Below are 18,844 nucleotides of genomic sequence, written 5' to 3'. Positions count from 1 at the left end.
GGGTCTGCAGATGAAAGAAGCTACTCAGCGGCGTTTCATAACGTACACGAAAATACAGACATCTGGGCCGAGCAGACTTCAGATCAATTTCAAATCCATTGTTTGTTCCTCAGTGGAACAGAAACATCACAGACATTGAAAGTTTTTTGTGATCTGTAGTGTTACTGTTGTCACTCAGTTCCCTTTCTCACTGTGTGCCTGTGTGCTGGAACATTTCTTAGGGGTAGCAGCTGGTCTGATTAACATTTGAGGTGTAAAATGAGTCAACCTTTACATTTAAGAAACTAAAAGATCGATTTAAACCGGCATCTCTAATGACATCTCTCTCCTCCTCCAGAGCTGGTCCAGCCGAAGGCCCTGTCTTTCTCAGAGGTCGGCCCCAGAAGCTTCAGGGCCTCATGGGAGATCGATGCCAACAACGTGGAGTCTTTCTTGGTTCAGTTCAAGCCGGCAGATGATGCTGACAGTCATTACGTGTCCATGTCTGTGCCCGGGGACACCCTCACTGCGTTGCTCCCCCACCTCACCCCCGTCACCCGCTACGAAGTCAACGTCTACGCTCAGTATGAGAAAGGAGACAGCCTACCTGTGACTGGCCATGAGACCACCTTGGAAGGTACGTGTTTTTAACTTTTCCTAAAAGCAGCACGTTCTGCAGGTGTCTGCAGACAACTTGTGATCAGTGTGTTTGTGTTATATTGGGATGATTAAACCATCCTGCTGCTCCTCCATCTTCTTGCATCAAAAGTGGAAACAGGTCAGACTTTACACTGACACCCTCAGTGACTCCATTCGTCCACTGTGTGTGTTTTTGAAGTCACCATCTGCCAATCAGCGTCTACTTGTCTTCCAAATTTGCCTGGGAGTGCCAGGAGTTCACACATTTTTGACCTTAGTGGAAAGTGAACTCTGCAGTGTTAGTACAAGCTGCCACCCATCGAGCTCCCTGTCAGATCTGTCCTGCCTTACAGGGTAAGGAATGAAAAACGGGATGGAAGTGGGTCAGGATGTACTCAGAGGTGATAAACAACAAAGAGGGAAAGTCAATTGGGAGATATTTTAGCAACTCTTCACAGCCTGGAAAGTAAAATTTAGGGAGGATTTGGGATGACGAACCTTTAGCCAAAACTCAGCTCCTCCTCCATGGTAACAGCACAGCTCACCCTGTCTGCTGCTCACCTCCAGCTCCTTCCTGTCTTCCAAGCAGACCTTTTGTAAATTGAGACAGGATTAATCCCAGCTTGCACCTCCTTGACATGAAACACTCAGCTGGATTTATGTTTTCCTTCCTCCCCCCTGCTTATAATATTATTTCCATTACAATGTAAACTGTGCCATGACTTTATCTCAGAACTATGAATGGATGCAGTGCCCTGTGGTTTTCATGCTGCACCCCCTTTTTGCTTGTGGTCTTTTCCATCTGCTCGGGAATCATTTTATTCCCGACTGGTTTCAGGGGAAAAAAAAAGTGCATTACACATACATGTCATTTTCAGTTTGGAGTCCAGTAGTAAGTAGGCGCAGGCAGTAAAGCAGAGCACATGACTCATTGCTTTATTTTAGCAATTATTTTTCAAAGGGGAATTGTTTGAGTAAACCTCTTCAGACTAATTCACATCCTGGTAGCTGCCCAGCACAAACACACTTTTCTACTGTGCTGCTCCGCCGGGGCCACTCGGAGTTCAGTGTCTCAGTCGAGGTTGCTTAGAACAGATGAGATCCGTCTTAGTAGCAGAATGACCGTGCAAGCTCCTGCTGTTTGATTGAAGCTAAGCGCTACATGAGGGAAACGGTTCCTCATGGTGACAGAATGAGTGTGCCCGTTCACAGGTACGTCCTAGGAGAACCAGGGCAAAGTGGCTGAAAGCTGGATCCCAGCCCAGTCATTACCAAAGGGCCTCTGACAGAGGACAGCCATTCTTAGTGGCTCTATGTGTAACGCTGTCAGGAGCCCATTGACCTATGAGTTTGAGAAATGGGACAGTGGTGCAGTGATGTCTTGTTGGCTTCCTCAGTAGTGAAGTGACTGGGAGGAGAGTTAGCGTGTGCCCCAGATGAAGAGGTTACGGCTCTTATTCCTGAGTGATGGTAAGATGGAGCGTGGGCCGTACAAGCAGATTAGTGTGGGTGTTGTACCAGACTGTTATGATTAGCAGCAAGCTGAGCTGTCCGGTCTGGAGCTTGGGGTTGGATCGGGTCTCAGGTGTGGCCTGAGATGAACTTCCTGCATGGGGCCGAGCAGCTCCAACAGGCTCCTTTAGGTCAGAGGACAGCGGTTTGGGCCTCTGATCTGGTTGGCTCCTGAGTGCTTTGCAGAGAGGAGAGTGAAGATGAGCTACAGTGGGGGTGCCAGGACGGACTAAAGCTTCCAACACATTTAACTGCAGCCTTCTGTGATTATATACATATTACAGTGTACGGAGGTTTGATAGTTTGCTGCTTTGGTGTTGGTGCAGCTGCTGTTAAAGTGGATATGAGTGGACATTTGCAGTCACAGCATTAGTGGACAGACCGGTGAGAAACGGCAAGACTGGACAGGAATGTAACCATCTGAGAGCGAGGCTGGGAGGTTAGGAGGAGCAGGGAACACTGACTCATTCCTGTCTCCATGTGTCTCCGTCTCCACGTGTCTCCCTCCCGCTCCGTCTGTCTCCTCCCATGAATTTAGTCCTTTCTTTCTTTTATTTTCTTTCCATCTCTGTTGCTTTTTTTTTTATTCCTTTCCACCTTGTGAAGGCTTGCCTGGAATTCAGCAGCGTTGTGCACAGTCTCTGTGTTTTGGCCTGCACACACAGCTTTAATATGCAAATCAGCTCAGTTGTTTTTGGTGTAAACTGGCACAGTGAGGCATATTTGTTTTCTCTGCATGTGTTGCAAGTGTGCGGGTGTTTGATGAGGCAGCTGGTGCTCTGTTTCCTTCACATGCAGGGTGAAAGGTGCTCACCTCTGCTGCTGCCTGGTACTGTAGCCACATTTGAAGCAGTGAGCTCACTTTTTCTTATTGTAAAAACTCTTTCTGTGCAGTAAATGCTCACACTGAGCCTCATCAGGGCCTTGTTTGAGCACAGGGGATGGAGCCAAATGGAGGCTAAAATGGAAAACCTCGCTTCAGGCCAGAATCAGCAGGTTATGTTGTTTCCTGTGATACGTCAATTCTCGCTCCGGTCGGTCCCTAAACTACTGTATAAACGCCACAGAGAGGCTTTGTTTTCATTCTTTTTAAATCACAATGACACAGGAGGTCCCAGGATGAAGTCCTGTAAATGTGTGAATGTGGTCTGTCTCACTGGGCTGTGTGGTGTAAAGCTGTTCACAGCTGCTCTGGAAGAGCCCCCAGAGAAGCTGACAGTAAGCAGGACATCCTGACGGCGGGACCGCTGCAGTGTGACGCCGTGCTGCAGGATGGAAAACTCGTGTAAATGATGGGAACAATTTAAAAAGCCAAACATATTGTTAGATTGATGACTGTGCATCTTTAAAATAATATAATTCTTATTAAATGGTTTCCACAGGACACTGAAACCAAACAAACGTCAATAAAAACCCAACATGTGCAGAACTGGAACCACGAGGTGTTAAGTTCTCCAGACCATTTTTGTTTCATGTTAATGAGCTTTAAGTGTGTGCGTTATATTTTCACAACTTGAACCACCATTAAACTCAGAAACTCCGCCCTCGTAAAATCTAAAAATAAACATAAGTGGGCTTTAAAAGAGATTTGGTGCTTGCAGTTGGGATATTTTGTCGTGTGATTGTAGTTTCATCAGCCCTGGGCACCAGACCAGACTCCAGTCTCAACCTGCAGCCTCTTGCAGCCTCCTGCTTCAGGGGCCACAGATCAGGTGGAGGTCCCAGGTGTCATGTGACACTAAAACATCTCAGCTCGCTGTGACCAGATGTCAGTCAGTGTTCTCCTGTGGCGAGCCTGGCCGACAGCAGGGTGCACGGTGTGGTTCAGGGTGAGGGAGGGAACAAACTAAACCAGTCGCTTTGTCTCTAACCTGCTCTCACATGCCTGCACCTTTAATCTGACGGGGATCATTTTTACACCACTTAAGGAGGAAGGATAATAAGGCGGCTTTCTGACAACCTGACACCAAACCAGAGCCAGCTGTTTGGGGCAAACTCCCAGCTCTGCTCCATTAAGACGTAATATAAACTGAAAAAACCAAGGGAGCAGAGCAAACCTCTTCTCTAACTCGCTGCCATCTCCACACCGTTGACATGTTGAACATGAAATCACACACTTTTGTGGAGCAACGTCTTGTGATGCTCATAGTTTTTACATTTTTTGCCTGAGTGCTTTGGTTTGGACACACAGAGCAGTTGTTCAGAGGGTGGAAAAGCATGTAAGTACATGGGAGCTGCCCTGAGAGAGGGAGAAAGCACACACCTGTGTCACTTACACAGGCAGGTGTTACCATGGTGACCGGCTGAGCATGCAGACGAGCCAGATTCTGCTTATTTAGGTGTAACCATCATATCTGCTGTATTGATCGTCATTCAAATCAAACTTTTCTAGTTTTTCATAAATGTTTCCTTCATGTCCCCATTGAATCAGTGATGGGAGGTCACACAATGTGAACACAAAATAAGACATTGTAGGCTGTAGACAGAGAGTACATCAGTCATGGAACCTTTTATCAAACATCCCCATTGTTTTTTTCGGTCAGCCCCCCTTCAGACCTGCTCTTTAAATGAGCCTAAACACTTCAAATTGAATCTGGCCGTATCACTGGCATCATGGCTTACTGAGCTGCACAGAGTTTCCTTCTCTGCCTTCTCTGCTTTGCAGTAGCACCGACCGCCGCTCCATCTGGGCCACCCGTATGAAACCTGCAGTCACCTCAGGCTGCTTTCAATGGCTAGCAGTAGATGGAACATGTCATTCAGCCAAGTTTACACAGAGTAATAACCCAGGAGACTTTCTGTGGTGCCTGTATGACTTCAAAAGCAGGGAGCTCCAGACTGAGTCTCCCGCTCAGGCTTTGAGAGGGTCAGACCCTCAGGAATCCCTCAGAAGGCAGACCTGCTGCTTCTTCAGGTGGTGTCAGCTGTCAGCAGTCAGCTGAAGTGTAGTTCTCCAGAACCCACCAGGAAGCCATGACTGACTGTGACCAGCAGTCATGTGACAAACATGGAATCTGCAGGAACATTTTCTCATACTTAAAAATCTTATAAAAACAGAGTATTCCTCCTCCACAGTGGAAAAGTCTTCAGTCTATAGATACATAGATAAAAAGAGTGCAGTGGAAACGTCTTTAAAAGGGCATTAGGTTTCTTGTGGTTTTATTCAGATTTGTGATGGAGTGTGGAAAAAGAGGCCTGACTGTGTCTGCAGAGCCAGATATTCCACACTCCATCTGATGGCTGTTATTTCTGAAACCTCCGGCCCCTTCCAGGCTGGGACAGAGCTCCACGAAGCAGAAGAAAAATGTTAGCTCCATACTAATGGCAGATGGGCTTGTGACTTGAATTGAACTGCACATGTGCATAAACTCTATGATACAGTATATGCCTTCATAAAACAGAGTATTTCCAGTGTTGGCAAGCCAGTCTCTGAACAGCCTCCACCATTCAGGCTGATCTTATGTGAGCTAGAATTTTATTTATTTCATGCTCGCCCTCTCGAATATATAGCTGGATCTAATAGTGATAATTACCACCCTGTGGAAACGTCGTTCTTTCCAGCACCTCCTCTGTGTGAGCTGTCACCTACTGTTCTCTGAAGAGGGGTTATAATTTGATACCGCCTCCCTGTCCTTCTTGTCTGCTTCGATCATTCACAAATATTTCTGCAGCGTCTGTAGGAAAGTGATCCTATGTCTGCCTGCAGCCACACACGCGCCTCTGTGGGGGATTCAGAATTAGATTTGAGGTTTTGTGTGTGTGTGTCTTGGCTCCTGTGTGAACTTCTGAAAACACTGTGATATCATCAGCGTATAAAGAGCCAGCTTTTAGAGGCATTAAAAGTGAGGTTCAACGCTGATAACAGGATAACACACTGGCTCAGTGTATACACTAACAGACAATAACAAATATTTATTTGGCCACTCTCCGTGCTGCTCTCCTCGCCGGCTGGCCTTTCCCTCCTCACACTGATGTAGTCCTTCCTCTGCTGTGTATGAGCAGTAGTAGGAAGTCTTGGAGAAGGCTGCATGGAGCAGGAGGACAGAAACATTTATTTACTGTATACTATTGACAGTGTAAGGATACAAAGCTGAACTATTGGACCAGGAAGCACCCGAGTCAAAAAACCTATGAGTAGTTAATAGAATGTGAATTGCACCTAGAGTCTGAGGCTTTGTAATGTGTAATAACTGACATGAAGACACGAGGACAGACAGTTCCCAGAAACTTAGTTGGAGCTTGCTAAAAAGCGTAGAATCGTCCAATAGGAGGCGAGTACAGTAATGAAGCAAAGATGTCCAATAAACAGTGCAGAGGTTTCCTCTTGGCTCAGGTTTGGTTCATCCGGTTCCTGACATGTTTTATGTCTTTCCTCTTTCACGTCTCCTGTCCTCCGGTGCTCTGTACACATTAATGAAGCTCGGAATATCCTCAGAAATATGAAACGTCTTCATGTGTTTGTCCGGTCCTCGAACCTGTACAGCTGTGGCGAGCTGCTCAGGCTGCTGTCCACTCAGTGGCCTTTTAACACTTTGCATCAAAATAATTGGACCTGCCAGCATGTCCACATGGTTCTTCTGTTTTCAAAACATGGGCTGTGTTGGAGGGTTTAGCAATTGTCTCAGTTTAGTCAGATTTATCATGTGATTCATTTAATGACAGTTAAATTAGATTGCATTGATTGATAAATTCATGTCCTGGTACTGTACCTTTCATTATCCCATACCTTCCTTTGTTACTTTCAGAGGCGGGCCCTCCTAAAAACCTGGTCACCAGTGATGTCACCGACACCAGCTTCGCCGTGTCTTGGACAGCAGCTCCTGGAAACGTGAAGATGTATCGGGTTCGATGGAAGTCGCTGTTTTCTGAGGATTCTGGAGAGAAAACGGTGCCAGGAGACGTAACCAGCACGGTGCTGGAAGGGCTGACTCCAGAGACCCTTTACCAAGTGTCTGTGGTCGCCGCGTACGGTTACAAAGACAGCGAGCCACTTATCGGACAGGAAACAACGGACGGTAAGAAACCGTAGTTTAGACTGCACTTCAGACGTTTACTGAGTTAGACCACTGTTGTCTCTTCGTCCGGCTCTCGTAGCATACCTGGTGCAAGCTGACCTGGTCTAAATGTTATCATGTTAATTGTGAATAGGGGTGGAACGGTTCACCAAACCCACGGTTCGGTTGGTATCACGGTTCTGAGGTCACAGTTTTCGGTTCGGTTCCGTTTACAATGTTGAGGATTTTTCTACTTTTAACACTCCATTTAAGAAAACCCCTCCTATAGAACAGGTCTACACCTCGTTCTTTATTAAACAAACTAAACAGCTCATGTTATTTATCTTATTTGCATGGCAGCACGTCATTTCTCTGAGGCACGATGTGTGTACACACACAGACACACACAGACACACAAACACAGACACGTGTGCGCACATACTCCCACCGGTGGACAGAGAACGACATGCTAGCTAGATAGACTGAACTCTATGACTATGCTAAGCTATGCAATGCTAACAGCACTGATGTCTGTGGTTTTATTTTTATCATTGAATATGCTCACGTAGGAAACATAATCCACACATAAACATAAACACATCTCCTGTACGTATGGCTCCTTGCTGCATCAACGCAGTGAGAGGTTGGATGCCATGTTTTTTTCCTCCAATAAAAAACCCTCCGGAGTGAAATCAAGTAGTTCGAAGAGCCTTCCCCGGGATCATTAAATATGCATATTACTCCCTCGCACAGTTTTTAAAATCACTTGCAGGATCTCCTGAGTTTTATTTCACTGTTGAGGCGAGCTAAAAGGAAAAAGTTTCCTCCCATTGGTCACTTCTGGGTAAACGTCTCCTTCATGAGCAATTAGCCTTGGCATGAAGCTGCTGGTGTTACTCAACACGAACGCCTGCAGTTAAGAACTTATAATGATCAGTGAATGAATCATAATATACAGGAGGTTTCGTGTAGAACATAACTAAAGTCTCATGAAAATATTTAAAAATGAACTTTTCTCCTTTTCAGTCTCTGACGAAGGTAAAAGGCTGATTGTGTCGGATGAGACGGAGAGCTCCATGAAAGTCACGTGGCGGAGGGCGCCGGGCAAAGTGCTCAGCTACCGGCTGAACTACGTTCCCAGCACTGGAGGCAAAGAGGTGGTGCTAAAGATCAACGGCTCACTCACTTCTACCTTCTTGAAGCGCCTGCAGCCCGTCACCACCTACAACATCGCCGTCACACCCATCTACAAGCGCGGGGAAGGAAAAGCAAGGCAAGGAGTAGGAACGACACGTACGTTGGTCCATAATTCAACCCTCTGAGAGACAGCGCAGACACATCTTAGCCAAGACGTTTAAACCTGAGCTCAGTCCGGAAACACTGTCACTGCTGGTGACTGCAATTCTGTAAAGATAAGTCATTAGAATAATATGGAATCCTCATTGAATGATAACGAGCATTACTTTCAGCTTTAATTCCAGATTCCAGAGCTTTACTTATCTCAGATTAACGAAGTGGGTGTAACTGCCTGTCAGATTAGCAGAGCATCAGCATGATGACGTGACTTAATCTCACTGCAAACCTCAAACCTGAGCTGCTCCTTCATGGGTACGAAGGTATGACGTCGATCACAGCCAGGTGTTTTACAGCCAGGCTACCTGTCTTGCTAAATAAGATTGTAATTTAAAGTTACAGATTATTTTTCAGATTATTTTTATTCCACCAAACATATGATCTAGGGACTGACTTCAGGTTTAAACAGCTTGTTAAGACGAGTGTTCCTCACACTGGTGCTGCGGGGCTGCAGAGAACCAGCGCCTCTTCACCACAGCACTAAGCACAGCTGAACACTTGAGCACACGCTAGCAGTACTAACGCACCGCATGACACTGGGCTTCATGATGATTCAAGGATTTGTATTATGGACTAATGAGAAACTGGCCTGAATGTGGTGGCTCGTCTTTAGAAGCTGAGATTTGAACAGAGTTTAACGTTGAACTCGGTTTATGGGCGAGTTTGTCCTGAATTCCTGCCGGGTTCTTTTTTATTTCAGTGTCACCCTACAAGGCTCCCAGAAACCTCCAGACTTCAGAGCCCACCAAGACCAGTTTCAGGGTCACTTGGGATCCGGCACCCGGTGACGTCAGGGGATACAAAGTGACCTTTCACCCTGCAGAGAATGATGTTGACCTGGGCGAGCTCCTGGTCGGACCCTATGATAACACAGTCGTTCTGGAGGAGCTCAGGTAAGGTGATGTCATACGTTCATTAATCAATGAGAAAGGGCTCCAACCATGTACATAATTCACTTAGATCTGCAGAACACAGAGCTTTTCTTGACCCTAATCACCACAGCAACACTCCACATCAGCAGCACCGTGTCTTAGTCGAGGCTCGTAGCCTTAGCATCAACAGATGCTAACAGAACCACAGAGAAACTCCACCAACCTCCACATTATGCAGCATCCTTGCTGAACTCTTGTGCACGCAGCCTGGAGGTTGTGAATGACTGATGTCATTTCCTGTTCTCCTCAGGGCGGGAACGAAGTACTCTGTTGCTGTGTTTGGGGTGTTTGATGGGGGGCAGAGTTTGCCCCTTGCAGGAGAGGAAAAGACGACCCTGTCCGACGATCCCGAGTCTCCTCCTCTGGATCCTGCTGGTAAAATCTGATCAGTCCATCACACCACACGCTGCTCTCTGCTGTCAGGCCTGCAGACCAGACGCTCTCTGATCCAGGTCGCTTCTGAACAGGACCGTTCTGAGCCGGGAGCGCAGATCCCAGCCAAAACGCTGAATTATTAGTTGTCAGAGGGAATTAACACGGCTGTCGCTCAGGGATTGCAGACGCAGATGATCGTGATTAGTACAAATTATTCGGAGCTGCTTGGCTTGCATTTCCTTGCCCCCCTCCTGCCTCATTTGGTGCGTAATGTGGAGCTGAAGTGTTTACAGGAATAGTTACAAACTGCCCAGTTCCATCTTACACGTTTGCCAGGATGTGAGCTACCACCCTGCGACATCCTGGCCTTCACCAGCCCTGCCACAAACATATATCTCCATTCTCTCCTACAAATGACTCCCAAGCTCGGGGTCTGCTCGCCAATTGTTTCTTCAGTCACGCAAAAGTGGATATTTCCCTTTTTTTTATGGAAGTGTGGAAACGAGCTCTGGTTGCAATTACAGAATATGATCCAGAAGTTTAGCTGCCGAGGGGATGTGTGTAGCTTGGAATATGTCATGTTAGGACCCTAGAGGGCGCTGACCTTGGGCACACATTCCTATTGTAATCAGGAGCAGACTCTGTGACCGACTGCCCACCGAGCTGGGAGCTGTGTTCCACCAAGGTTCCACTCCGAACCTGCTCAGTGGAGGCCTCCATCCATTCTCCTGACAGGCCCATATGGTCTGGCAGGTCTCCTGCAGGGTGTCCTTCAGTTTTTTTACAAGTCATTGAACTTGTTATTCCTTTTTAACTTTGCTTCTTCAAACAAAGTGCGAAAAACCTGACAGTGGAGTGGAGTGGTGGAGGTGGAGTGTGAGGTAGGCGGAGGCTTTGCTGCTAACCCTTAAACCCTAACGGATGCAGAGAGTGTCCAAATTGACTCCACCTCTTGTCTGATAAATGTGTTAGGAGGTAATTATCACAGTTCAAATATCTGGAAAACCTACACGCCCTGACCTTTCTGAAGATGTGTGCCGGTGAGAATTGAATTGATTATTGATATTTACTGTATGTGTGAGGGGCAAACGCCTGGATCATAGAGCGCCCTCCTCCTCCTCTGATATTTCTAGATTCTACAGAATAATGACTTGGACTCTTCACGGGCTGCCCTGAACAAACGTGTAGCTGACACTCAGATTAAGTTAATCCTATTCTGAGGAACAAAAATCAAACCTCATGTTGACGCAGTTTCTGCTCCACTGTTCTATTATATTTCCTCCAATAATTGATTTTGGGTTTTGGAGTGAAATGTTGGGCTCTGTCAGGCTCCAGCAGCTGCTGGCTTGAACACAAAGACAAATGCAGTTCAGAATGTCTGCAGGACAGCCGTGATTTATCGCCCACAGTCAGTCTCTGGATCCAGCGGCCGTCTGCAGCTTATTAGATGGCACTTAAAGCTGCCTCTGTTTATGACATCTGTTTTTATTGATGAATGTCGGAGGGACACATGAGCACGTTGTTTACCGGTGGTGGTATGACTCGGACAGACCACAGCGGAGCTTCCAGCTCAGAGTGCTGAGCATCTGTTTCTGCAGCCTGCTGAGAGAGAGCTGAAAAATGAAATCGATTGTCTCCAACCTGTTTTCAATCTCACTCTCACACACACACGTTCAGGGGCCCCGCTTTTTATCGCTGGGCGTGTCGTCCCAGAAATGAGGACGAGCAGCCATTTTTCACCCTTACAGGTGCCTGGAGCAGGAATGTGCAGCCTCTTTGGGGAACAGGAGGCCTCGTATATCACGGTGTCAGTGAGGCTCGGTGCTCGGCCTCGGTGTCAGACCACAGGCCTGATGGATAAAAAAACACCTGGCTGGAAGCGAGAGAAAAGGCCACGAAGAGAGCAGTTAATCCAGAAGTGACAGCTGTTACACAATGTGTTACCAGTGAATTTTTTGTGTTGGGTAATGCTGTGTAAACATGTTGTGATGTGTGTGAGATGTTTGTGATGTACTCCGGCTCCTCTGTGTATTCTCCCATTTATGTTTCCTCTTACTTTCTCTCTCTCCTTCTCACACACACACACACACACACACACATCTCATGTCAGACTGAACACACACTTGTAGTGTGCAGACGTATCTCTTCACTTTTGGCGTCCTCTCTGCAGACACTCAGTGTAAGACTACAGCAAAGGCCGACATCGTGCTGCTGGTCGACGGTTCCTGGAGCATCGGCCGCATTAACTTCAAGACCATCCGTAACTTCATCGCTCGCATGGTCAGCGTGTTTGACATCAGACCCGACAGAGTCCAGATCGGTAATCTGTTCACTGATGTCACCACAACCTGCAGCGTATTGATCCATCCTAATAAAAACGTGTGATACTCCTGTTCTGAAAGTAAAACGGGTCTGTCTGTGTATGTCTGTGTTTTCTGCAGGTCTGGCTCAATACAGTGGAGACCCAAAGACAGAGTGGCACCTGAACGCCCACCCGACCAAAGACTCCCTGCTGGATGCTGTGTCCAAATTGCCGTACAAAGGAGGAAACACTATGACAGGTGATGTAACCGCACTTTTCCTGGTACTCACTAGTGTCACACGGTTCCAGAAAAGGCATCAGCCCAAGAAGGTGTAGCTAAGGTTCTGCTGAAACCTCTTCTTCGGTCTGGTGCAGGAATGGCTCTGAACTACATCCTGCAGAACAACTTCAGACCCAACGTGGGTCTGCGCGAGGACGCCCGCAAAATCGGAGTCCTGATCACTGACGGAAAGTCGCAGGACGAAATCATCGTCAACTCCCAGAAGCTGAGAGACAGCGACATTGAGCTCTACGCCATCGGTAGGCGGAGTCATCGCTCTCTGCAGTTCACCTGTCCAATCACGAAGCCGGCGGCGCTCACTCATGCCACCTTGTTTTTTCACTCTCAGGTGTGAAGAACGCTGACGAGAATGAGCTGAGGTCCATCGCCTCCGATCCCGACGAGATTCACATGTACAACGTCAACGACTTCCAGTTCCTGGTGGACATCATCGACGACCTCACTGTAAACCTGTGTAACAGTGTCAAAGGCCCAGGTAGGACAGCAGAGCTAAAGCTGTGTGATGGACTTCAGCTATGTTCATGATTTACAGCTTGTAATTACCGGTGGAGAAGAAGGTATGGAAACTTTGTGGCTTCAGAAAGTTTCTCTTTTCCGGAATTTAAAAAACAAAAAAGCCGTGTTTCAGACTGACAACCATAAATTTGAAGGATTTAACTGCAGTGGGTTTTACGGGTGCTCCGGGGCATGACAGTGGCTCTGCTGATGGAGGTTTGAGGTTGAACTTTTAGTCCAAGACATGAACATTAGGAAAATGACACTTCCCTGGTACAGCTGCTTTTAAACCGTCTGAGTCATGAAGCTAACTGACTGTTGACAAGTAGAGCGTGAGTGTTTCATTATCCACAAATGATTCTGCTCTTGAATAAAAGCAGAAATAGCAGACTTGGCTGCAGAGTTCAAAGTAAGATATAGTCTGTCTGACAGCCTCCATTATTTCAGACCTCAAAGGATGTCACGCCACAGTTCCAAGCATCTTTCATACTGGAAGTTCTTTTTTTGTCTGTAAATCAATTTGAAAAGAAAATACAAAAAAAAAAAAAACGATTTACCGCAGTTCTTAAATAAAGCCTTTCACAGAGGAGCTGAGATATACAGCCGGCCACAGCTTCACTGTCAGATTTGTGGTGGCAGAGTTCACAGTGTGAAATACTTGACGTGTCGGATCACATTCACGCTCCTGCTCCTTCCTTTTTTTTTTTCAGACGTTGGACTGGAGGCACCCACCAACCTGGTGACCTCAGAGGTGACCCACCGCTCCTTCCGTGCCACCTGGAGGGCGCCGGGCAGCGCCGTGGACAAGTACCGCATCACCTACATGATGGTGGCTGGAGGACCCACAGAAGAGGTGAGAGAAAGGACCAACTCAGAAATAATGTCCGCCGGCCTCAGTGAGCGTTACCTTCATTGAACTCAGTCTGTTTTACCACTCGGTCCGACCCCTCTGGGTCTGGGTCTGGTGGTAGGGATGTCCCAGATCTGGTGGGAATAGTAGGGCGGGGTGGAAAGCCCTTATGTAAGAAACTCTTCTCAGCTAATTACAGACAATGCCCCCAGTTTAATGCTGCCCACACTATAACAAGCATACAATTCACGTATTATACTGCTAGCTGGCTGCCGTTACATCATTACTGCTGACAAACCAGCATTTCTAAAAATATATCCGCAGTGTTTCTGTTTCAGCCTCAGATGTGATGCCCTCAATTCAACCTATTCTTTAAAATGTTATTTTTATCTTTGACTGAGGGACGTGTGATTGACCACAGCATGTTGGAAACTGTAAACACGCTACATGTATGTCTCTACTAACATAGCTGCTAATTCCATCAAATATTTGCGTGTTGCTGAGGTCATCGGAGCTGTTTTACCCTCCTCCGGCTCACTTCCTCCACCTGGTTTAGATATGAAAGCCTGCTTGATGATTCTTGTTCCTGCTTCAAATGGCCAAAAGATAATTGGTCCATTCCGCAGTACTTCATTAGAAGAATCTGCTCCGCGTGCTGTGTGATAGTAAACTTTATGTTTACCATCTGTTGCCGCTGGATAAGACCCTGATTGTCAAAAAGCTTCTCATTTGTCTATTAATTCACTTAAACTGAAGCAGACATGTTTGTTTGTTTTTCCTCTGTCAGGCGAGAGGTTCTGTTTCCTCTGAGTGTTGATAATGACAGGTTGTCAGTCGCCTCTGCTGTTTAATGTTCAGGCATTCATTGTCTAATGTCGTAAACCTCACAGGACCTGACTGTGGGGTGTGTTTCCAAACACCCGGGTCTGGCTTCCATTCAGAGCCTCGGTTCTCTTGACCCTCAGGAACTGAAATCTGGACCCCACAGTGTCTTTGGTGAACCTGCTTTGAGTTTACACTCTACCTCCTGTCAGTCCTGTCTTTAAAGCAGAGCGCTGGGCCTCGTCCCTCCCCTCTGTCTTATCCCAGGTAGAACGTTTGGCGTGGCTCACTTCAGCGCTCTTATCCCTTTGCCACATCTGAGCCACAAGCGGCCCAGACCATAGCCACACCTCTACCAAAATGAACCAAATATATCATGTGGGCCACTTTACGGCCACATAGAGAATACAGTGCAAACAAAATAAAATAAAAAAAGAGGCCCACATATGCTCTGAGCATGGGGACCACTAGAGGCTCACATCCACTTCATCATCACCACATGCAGGCCACCTGTGTCGTATCAATGACTGCTCTTCTTTTGTGGCTTAAGCCGGGACCTGAGTCCTGATTTCGTACCATAACATGTAAATGTTAGTTGTTATCTGGGATGTTTACCCTGAAGAGCTCAACATCATGTGACATATTTACATCCTGGATATTTAGTGCTGTGACTGACGCAACAAGAGAGAGGATTCCCTAAATTCCATGGAAACAGTAAGAAGGAGGGTCAGAGCTGAGGTCAAGACCTGAAGCACATGTATCACTGTGAGAGCACAGAGTATTTACAGACCGGGGAGCTGTGTGTACAATCAATGATCCTTGTGTACTGCTGTGACAGCTGAAGTAGAGTTTCAATGTCACTTTGAATAATGCATAATACAACCAGTATTTACATGTTTGCATGTCTTAAACACACGCTGTATGTGAAGACTGCTGTTACCTCACACGGCCGTGTCAGGATGAGTCGAAGTGTCTGGTTGGTGTTTAATAAGGAGGGAGGGAAGCTGTAAAAACAGGAGGAATCCTTGGACTTCCTGACGGCTCCTCAACATGGAATCACGTGTGACAAACCAAATATGAGCTTGTTTCAGTTAAAAAGTGTTTACACGACCAGTAGATGCAAATTCTAAGCTGACCTGCGTGCTTTCACATGAAGTGAAGCGTTCATAGGTTCTCTTTGTGTTGTGTTTTCATGATGGTGTCATAGTCCTCTTACCTCCACAGTCAATCATATCCCAACTTTAGTGCTCCAAACAAAATCAAATTTACAAATATTCCCAACAGAAATGGACTCGATCTGAGAATTTGGACCGTTTGCATCATGATTCATCAAAGAGTGAGTCTGAAGAATGAAGAGAAACTGTACTTGATGTCCATTGGAAACATATTGAGCTTAATGAATCCCAGACAGAAGTAACCAGTGATAACTGAAGAGCCCAGCGGCCCGTGGAGCTGCAGGATCTTTCTGTTTGTTTGTCATTTCTCTGCCGGCTCGGATTTTCCAGCAGGAATGCGACGCTGTTGAGCCGCCAGTGTGGACGTCCAGCTGGAGGACTTTCTGACCAGAGCACAGCGTGGTCGTTTCAGTTTCACAGACTATTATCATCTGAAGGCGAAAATACGAGAGCAGGACCACCACCAGACACTGACCGAGGGAGATCTGACTCCAACTAAACACTAGCGTTAACTGGCTCACATGTGTGAACCTGGTGCTGTTCCACAGCAGAGAACAGTCTGATTACTGACCTGAGAGAAATGTCTTTACTTTTAATCATTAAACATCTCTGTATGTGTTCATCACAACAAAACTTTCTCAACAGGCTTTGTCTTCGTCTGTGTGAGTGAAGTGTTGGTTCTCTTGTTGCCAGGACCTGAGCCAGAACAGTAACCAGCTCTTTGTCCTTTCAGCTGCTGGTGGACGGGACGGTGACCACGGTGGTGCTGGAGAAGCTGACCCCTCTGACTGAGTACCTGGTCAACGTTTACTCTGTTGTCGGGGAGCTGAGCAGCGAGCCTCTGAAGGGCACTGAGACCACCTGTGAGTCTTCCTCTTTCCCCTCCAGAACCTTTGGTTGGAGGCTGGATGCTACTGTGGCTTTGAGAACAGAAAACGTTCTGTTTCCTCCACACTTCCATGTGTGACACATGTTTACTGTCTGATCTAGTTCAGTTTAATAATCCAAACGTCGGCCCATGATGCAATGCCATTAGCTGATGTTAGTCTGCAGTGGGCAAAGTGGGAATCACACTCAGCCGTTAAGGCAGGAGTTAAGGAGTTATTTATCAGGGCTGCGGTCTTAAACAAACTGCTATGATTTAACGACGTGTTAAGTGCACAGCTCTAAGTGCTTTTATTTGCTCATTTGTCCTTTAATGTTCACTTTATTTGTACTTAAATGTGAGACTGATTTTTACAATAAGCAGTTTCCCGCTTTCATAAAACCGTAACTGAAGTGTCCGCCAGCAGCCGTTAGATCACTGCGGCTGCATTTACCGTCCTTTTTAAACAAACACTCGCTTAGGTCATAATGTCCCTCTGAGAACAGTGTCTGCAGGCTGTCAGTGCGGCTCGAGCAGGGCTGGGCTGAGATAGGACCGACTGAAACCTCACCATTAAAGATCACACATTTACTGGTGCCGGCGCATCCTGATTCGCAGGAAACGCCTCTGAAGCGTTTCATTGGTCTGGTGGTCGAGCTTTGAGGGATTTTCTTTGGTCACCACAAGAAAACCAATTATCAGACCCGTGTCCCGAAGCTTTCCTGCGGGTTCTGTTGAGTCTGACTTCAGGATGGAACATTTTCAAAAAACAAAACTCTTTGTTTTTATTATGCACATAAAGATGCAGATCATTTCTGCTTCTACTTGTCAGAAAGCTGCCTGTGTGAGCCTGTTAGAGTCTCAGTGCCATCATGGAAATCAGGTCATCTGTTTACATGACGTCCAAGAAATCAAACAACAAAGACGAGAGGCTTAGTCCAACAGGAGATGGCAGATATTCTGTCTGTGTCTCTGTTTGTGTCATCATCCTTTTATCGAGCCTAAACCTCCTCCAGATAATTCTAACCTGGATAATCCATCCGAAGAATCCAGAACTAAAAACGGTTGCTTTTCCCTCACATCTAGTTTGTACTGTTAAAAACTGTGTGAAAAGCCAGTGGGTGCACTTGGTGACTCGTTTTGTTTGTGTCCCATCAGTGCCGCTGCCAGGAGTGAAAAACATGAAGGTCTACGATGAGACGTCCACCACCATGAGGGTGAGCTGGGACGCAGCTGCTGGAGCCACGGGCTACCAGCTGCTGTACAAATCCACCAACGCCACCGAGCCTCAGCTGGAGAAAGAGGTAAAGAGATGCTTCATCGGCTTCATCATCAATGTTATAAAACTGTGTCCTTAACACTGAGCGACACAGGCGAGCTTATCTAAGCCGATGGCAGCTCAGTTTGGATAAGTCTGAGTTCGCTTTGTGCACAGTCAGCGGACAGTGATTTGTTCTGCTACAGGTTGAAGCAGTGAGTGTTAGGTGAAGTTAGAATAGAGCAGCGTAGCTCCAGGTAAAAGAAAAAAAACACCTGAAGCTAACCAAATTAAACCCTGAATGATTAATGCTAACATACACAAACTGATCCATGAGAATAGTGAAGTAGTCTAATTATTCTCAGAGGATTGTTCCAAATGTGACTGAATGGACACAAAGTTCAGTTCTTCAGATGTGGAAGCTGAAATCCTGAAGATGCTGTCATAGCCCTCATGAATATATTACATCAACACCCTGAAACACCAGCCTCATCCTGTTTCATTCACAGAGAGCAGCTGGAGCAGGATGTGTTTAGACATGAAAAAGAGGAAAAAGCAATGTGATGACTTTAGGAAAAGGCCTCGCAGCAGTCCGTTAGTTTGGTTTAGGTCTAGTGCAACTGGACTTGTAGAATTTTCTTGAAGGTGTTTCTTCAGACAGCGCAGGCACAGTCAGTCAGACCAACACAGGTCAGTATGGAGACATTTAGAGACCCCCCCCACTGAGGTCCCACACCAAACAGCTAGAGCTGATGGAGCTGACGGAGGAGCAGAGAAATGTCTTCAAGTCCAGATGCTCCACCCTCCTGGATGATTCCACTCATGTAACTTCAGCCCTGCTAATGCTAATGTTGGTTAGCTACTGTCTTGCTGATGCTACATTAGCTCTGTAGCCTTTGTTCCAGTAGCATTAGCTGATTGCCCTGTTAGCTAAGACTAGCATGTTAAGACTTGAAGGTTTTCGTGGGGTGGGCAGCTGTTTGCTGAGTGAA

General features: G+C 46.6%; 1 protein-coding gene across 7 annotated transcripts in view; it reads left to right on the top strand.

The window, feature by feature from the left end:
* col12a1b (collagen, type XII, alpha 1b) overlaps window positions 1-18,844 on the top strand; it is a 78,017-nt gene that overhangs the window by 12,859 nt on the left and 46,314 nt on the right. For 5 of the 7 annotated variants that reach the window (XM_028397035.1, XM_028397034.1, XM_028397033.1 and 2 more), the window contains exons 11-22: window positions 338-616; window positions 6,876-7,145; window positions 8,151-8,417; window positions 9,178-9,370; window positions 9,660-9,784; window positions 11,955-12,104; window positions 12,226-12,345; window positions 12,462-12,626; window positions 12,716-12,862; window positions 13,593-13,735; window positions 16,463-16,592; window positions 17,753-17,898. In XM_028397035.1, the coding sequence (XP_028252836.1) occupies window positions 338-616; window positions 6,876-7,145; window positions 8,151-8,417; window positions 9,178-9,370; window positions 9,660-9,784; window positions 11,955-12,104; window positions 12,226-12,345; window positions 12,462-12,626; window positions 12,716-12,862; window positions 13,593-13,735; window positions 16,463-16,592; window positions 17,753-17,898 (2,135 nt within the window). The remainder of the gene's footprint in view (window positions 1-337; window positions 617-6,875; window positions 7,146-8,150; window positions 8,418-9,177; window positions 9,371-9,659; window positions 9,785-11,954; window positions 12,105-12,225; window positions 12,346-12,461; window positions 12,627-12,715; window positions 12,863-13,592; window positions 13,736-16,462; window positions 16,593-17,752; window positions 17,899-18,844) is intronic. The other 2 variants (XM_028397037.1, XM_028397039.1) reach the window with 1 other exon arrangement.

Source organism: Parambassis ranga, chromosome 24, assembly GCF_900634625.1.
Source record: "Parambassis ranga chromosome 24, fParRan2.1, whole genome shotgun sequence".
Classification (NCBI taxonomy): Eukaryota; Metazoa; Chordata; class Actinopteri; family Ambassidae; genus Parambassis; species Parambassis ranga.
The sequence above is the reverse complement of the archived record's forward strand: the minus strand, read 5'-3'. Positions and strand labels throughout refer to the sequence as shown.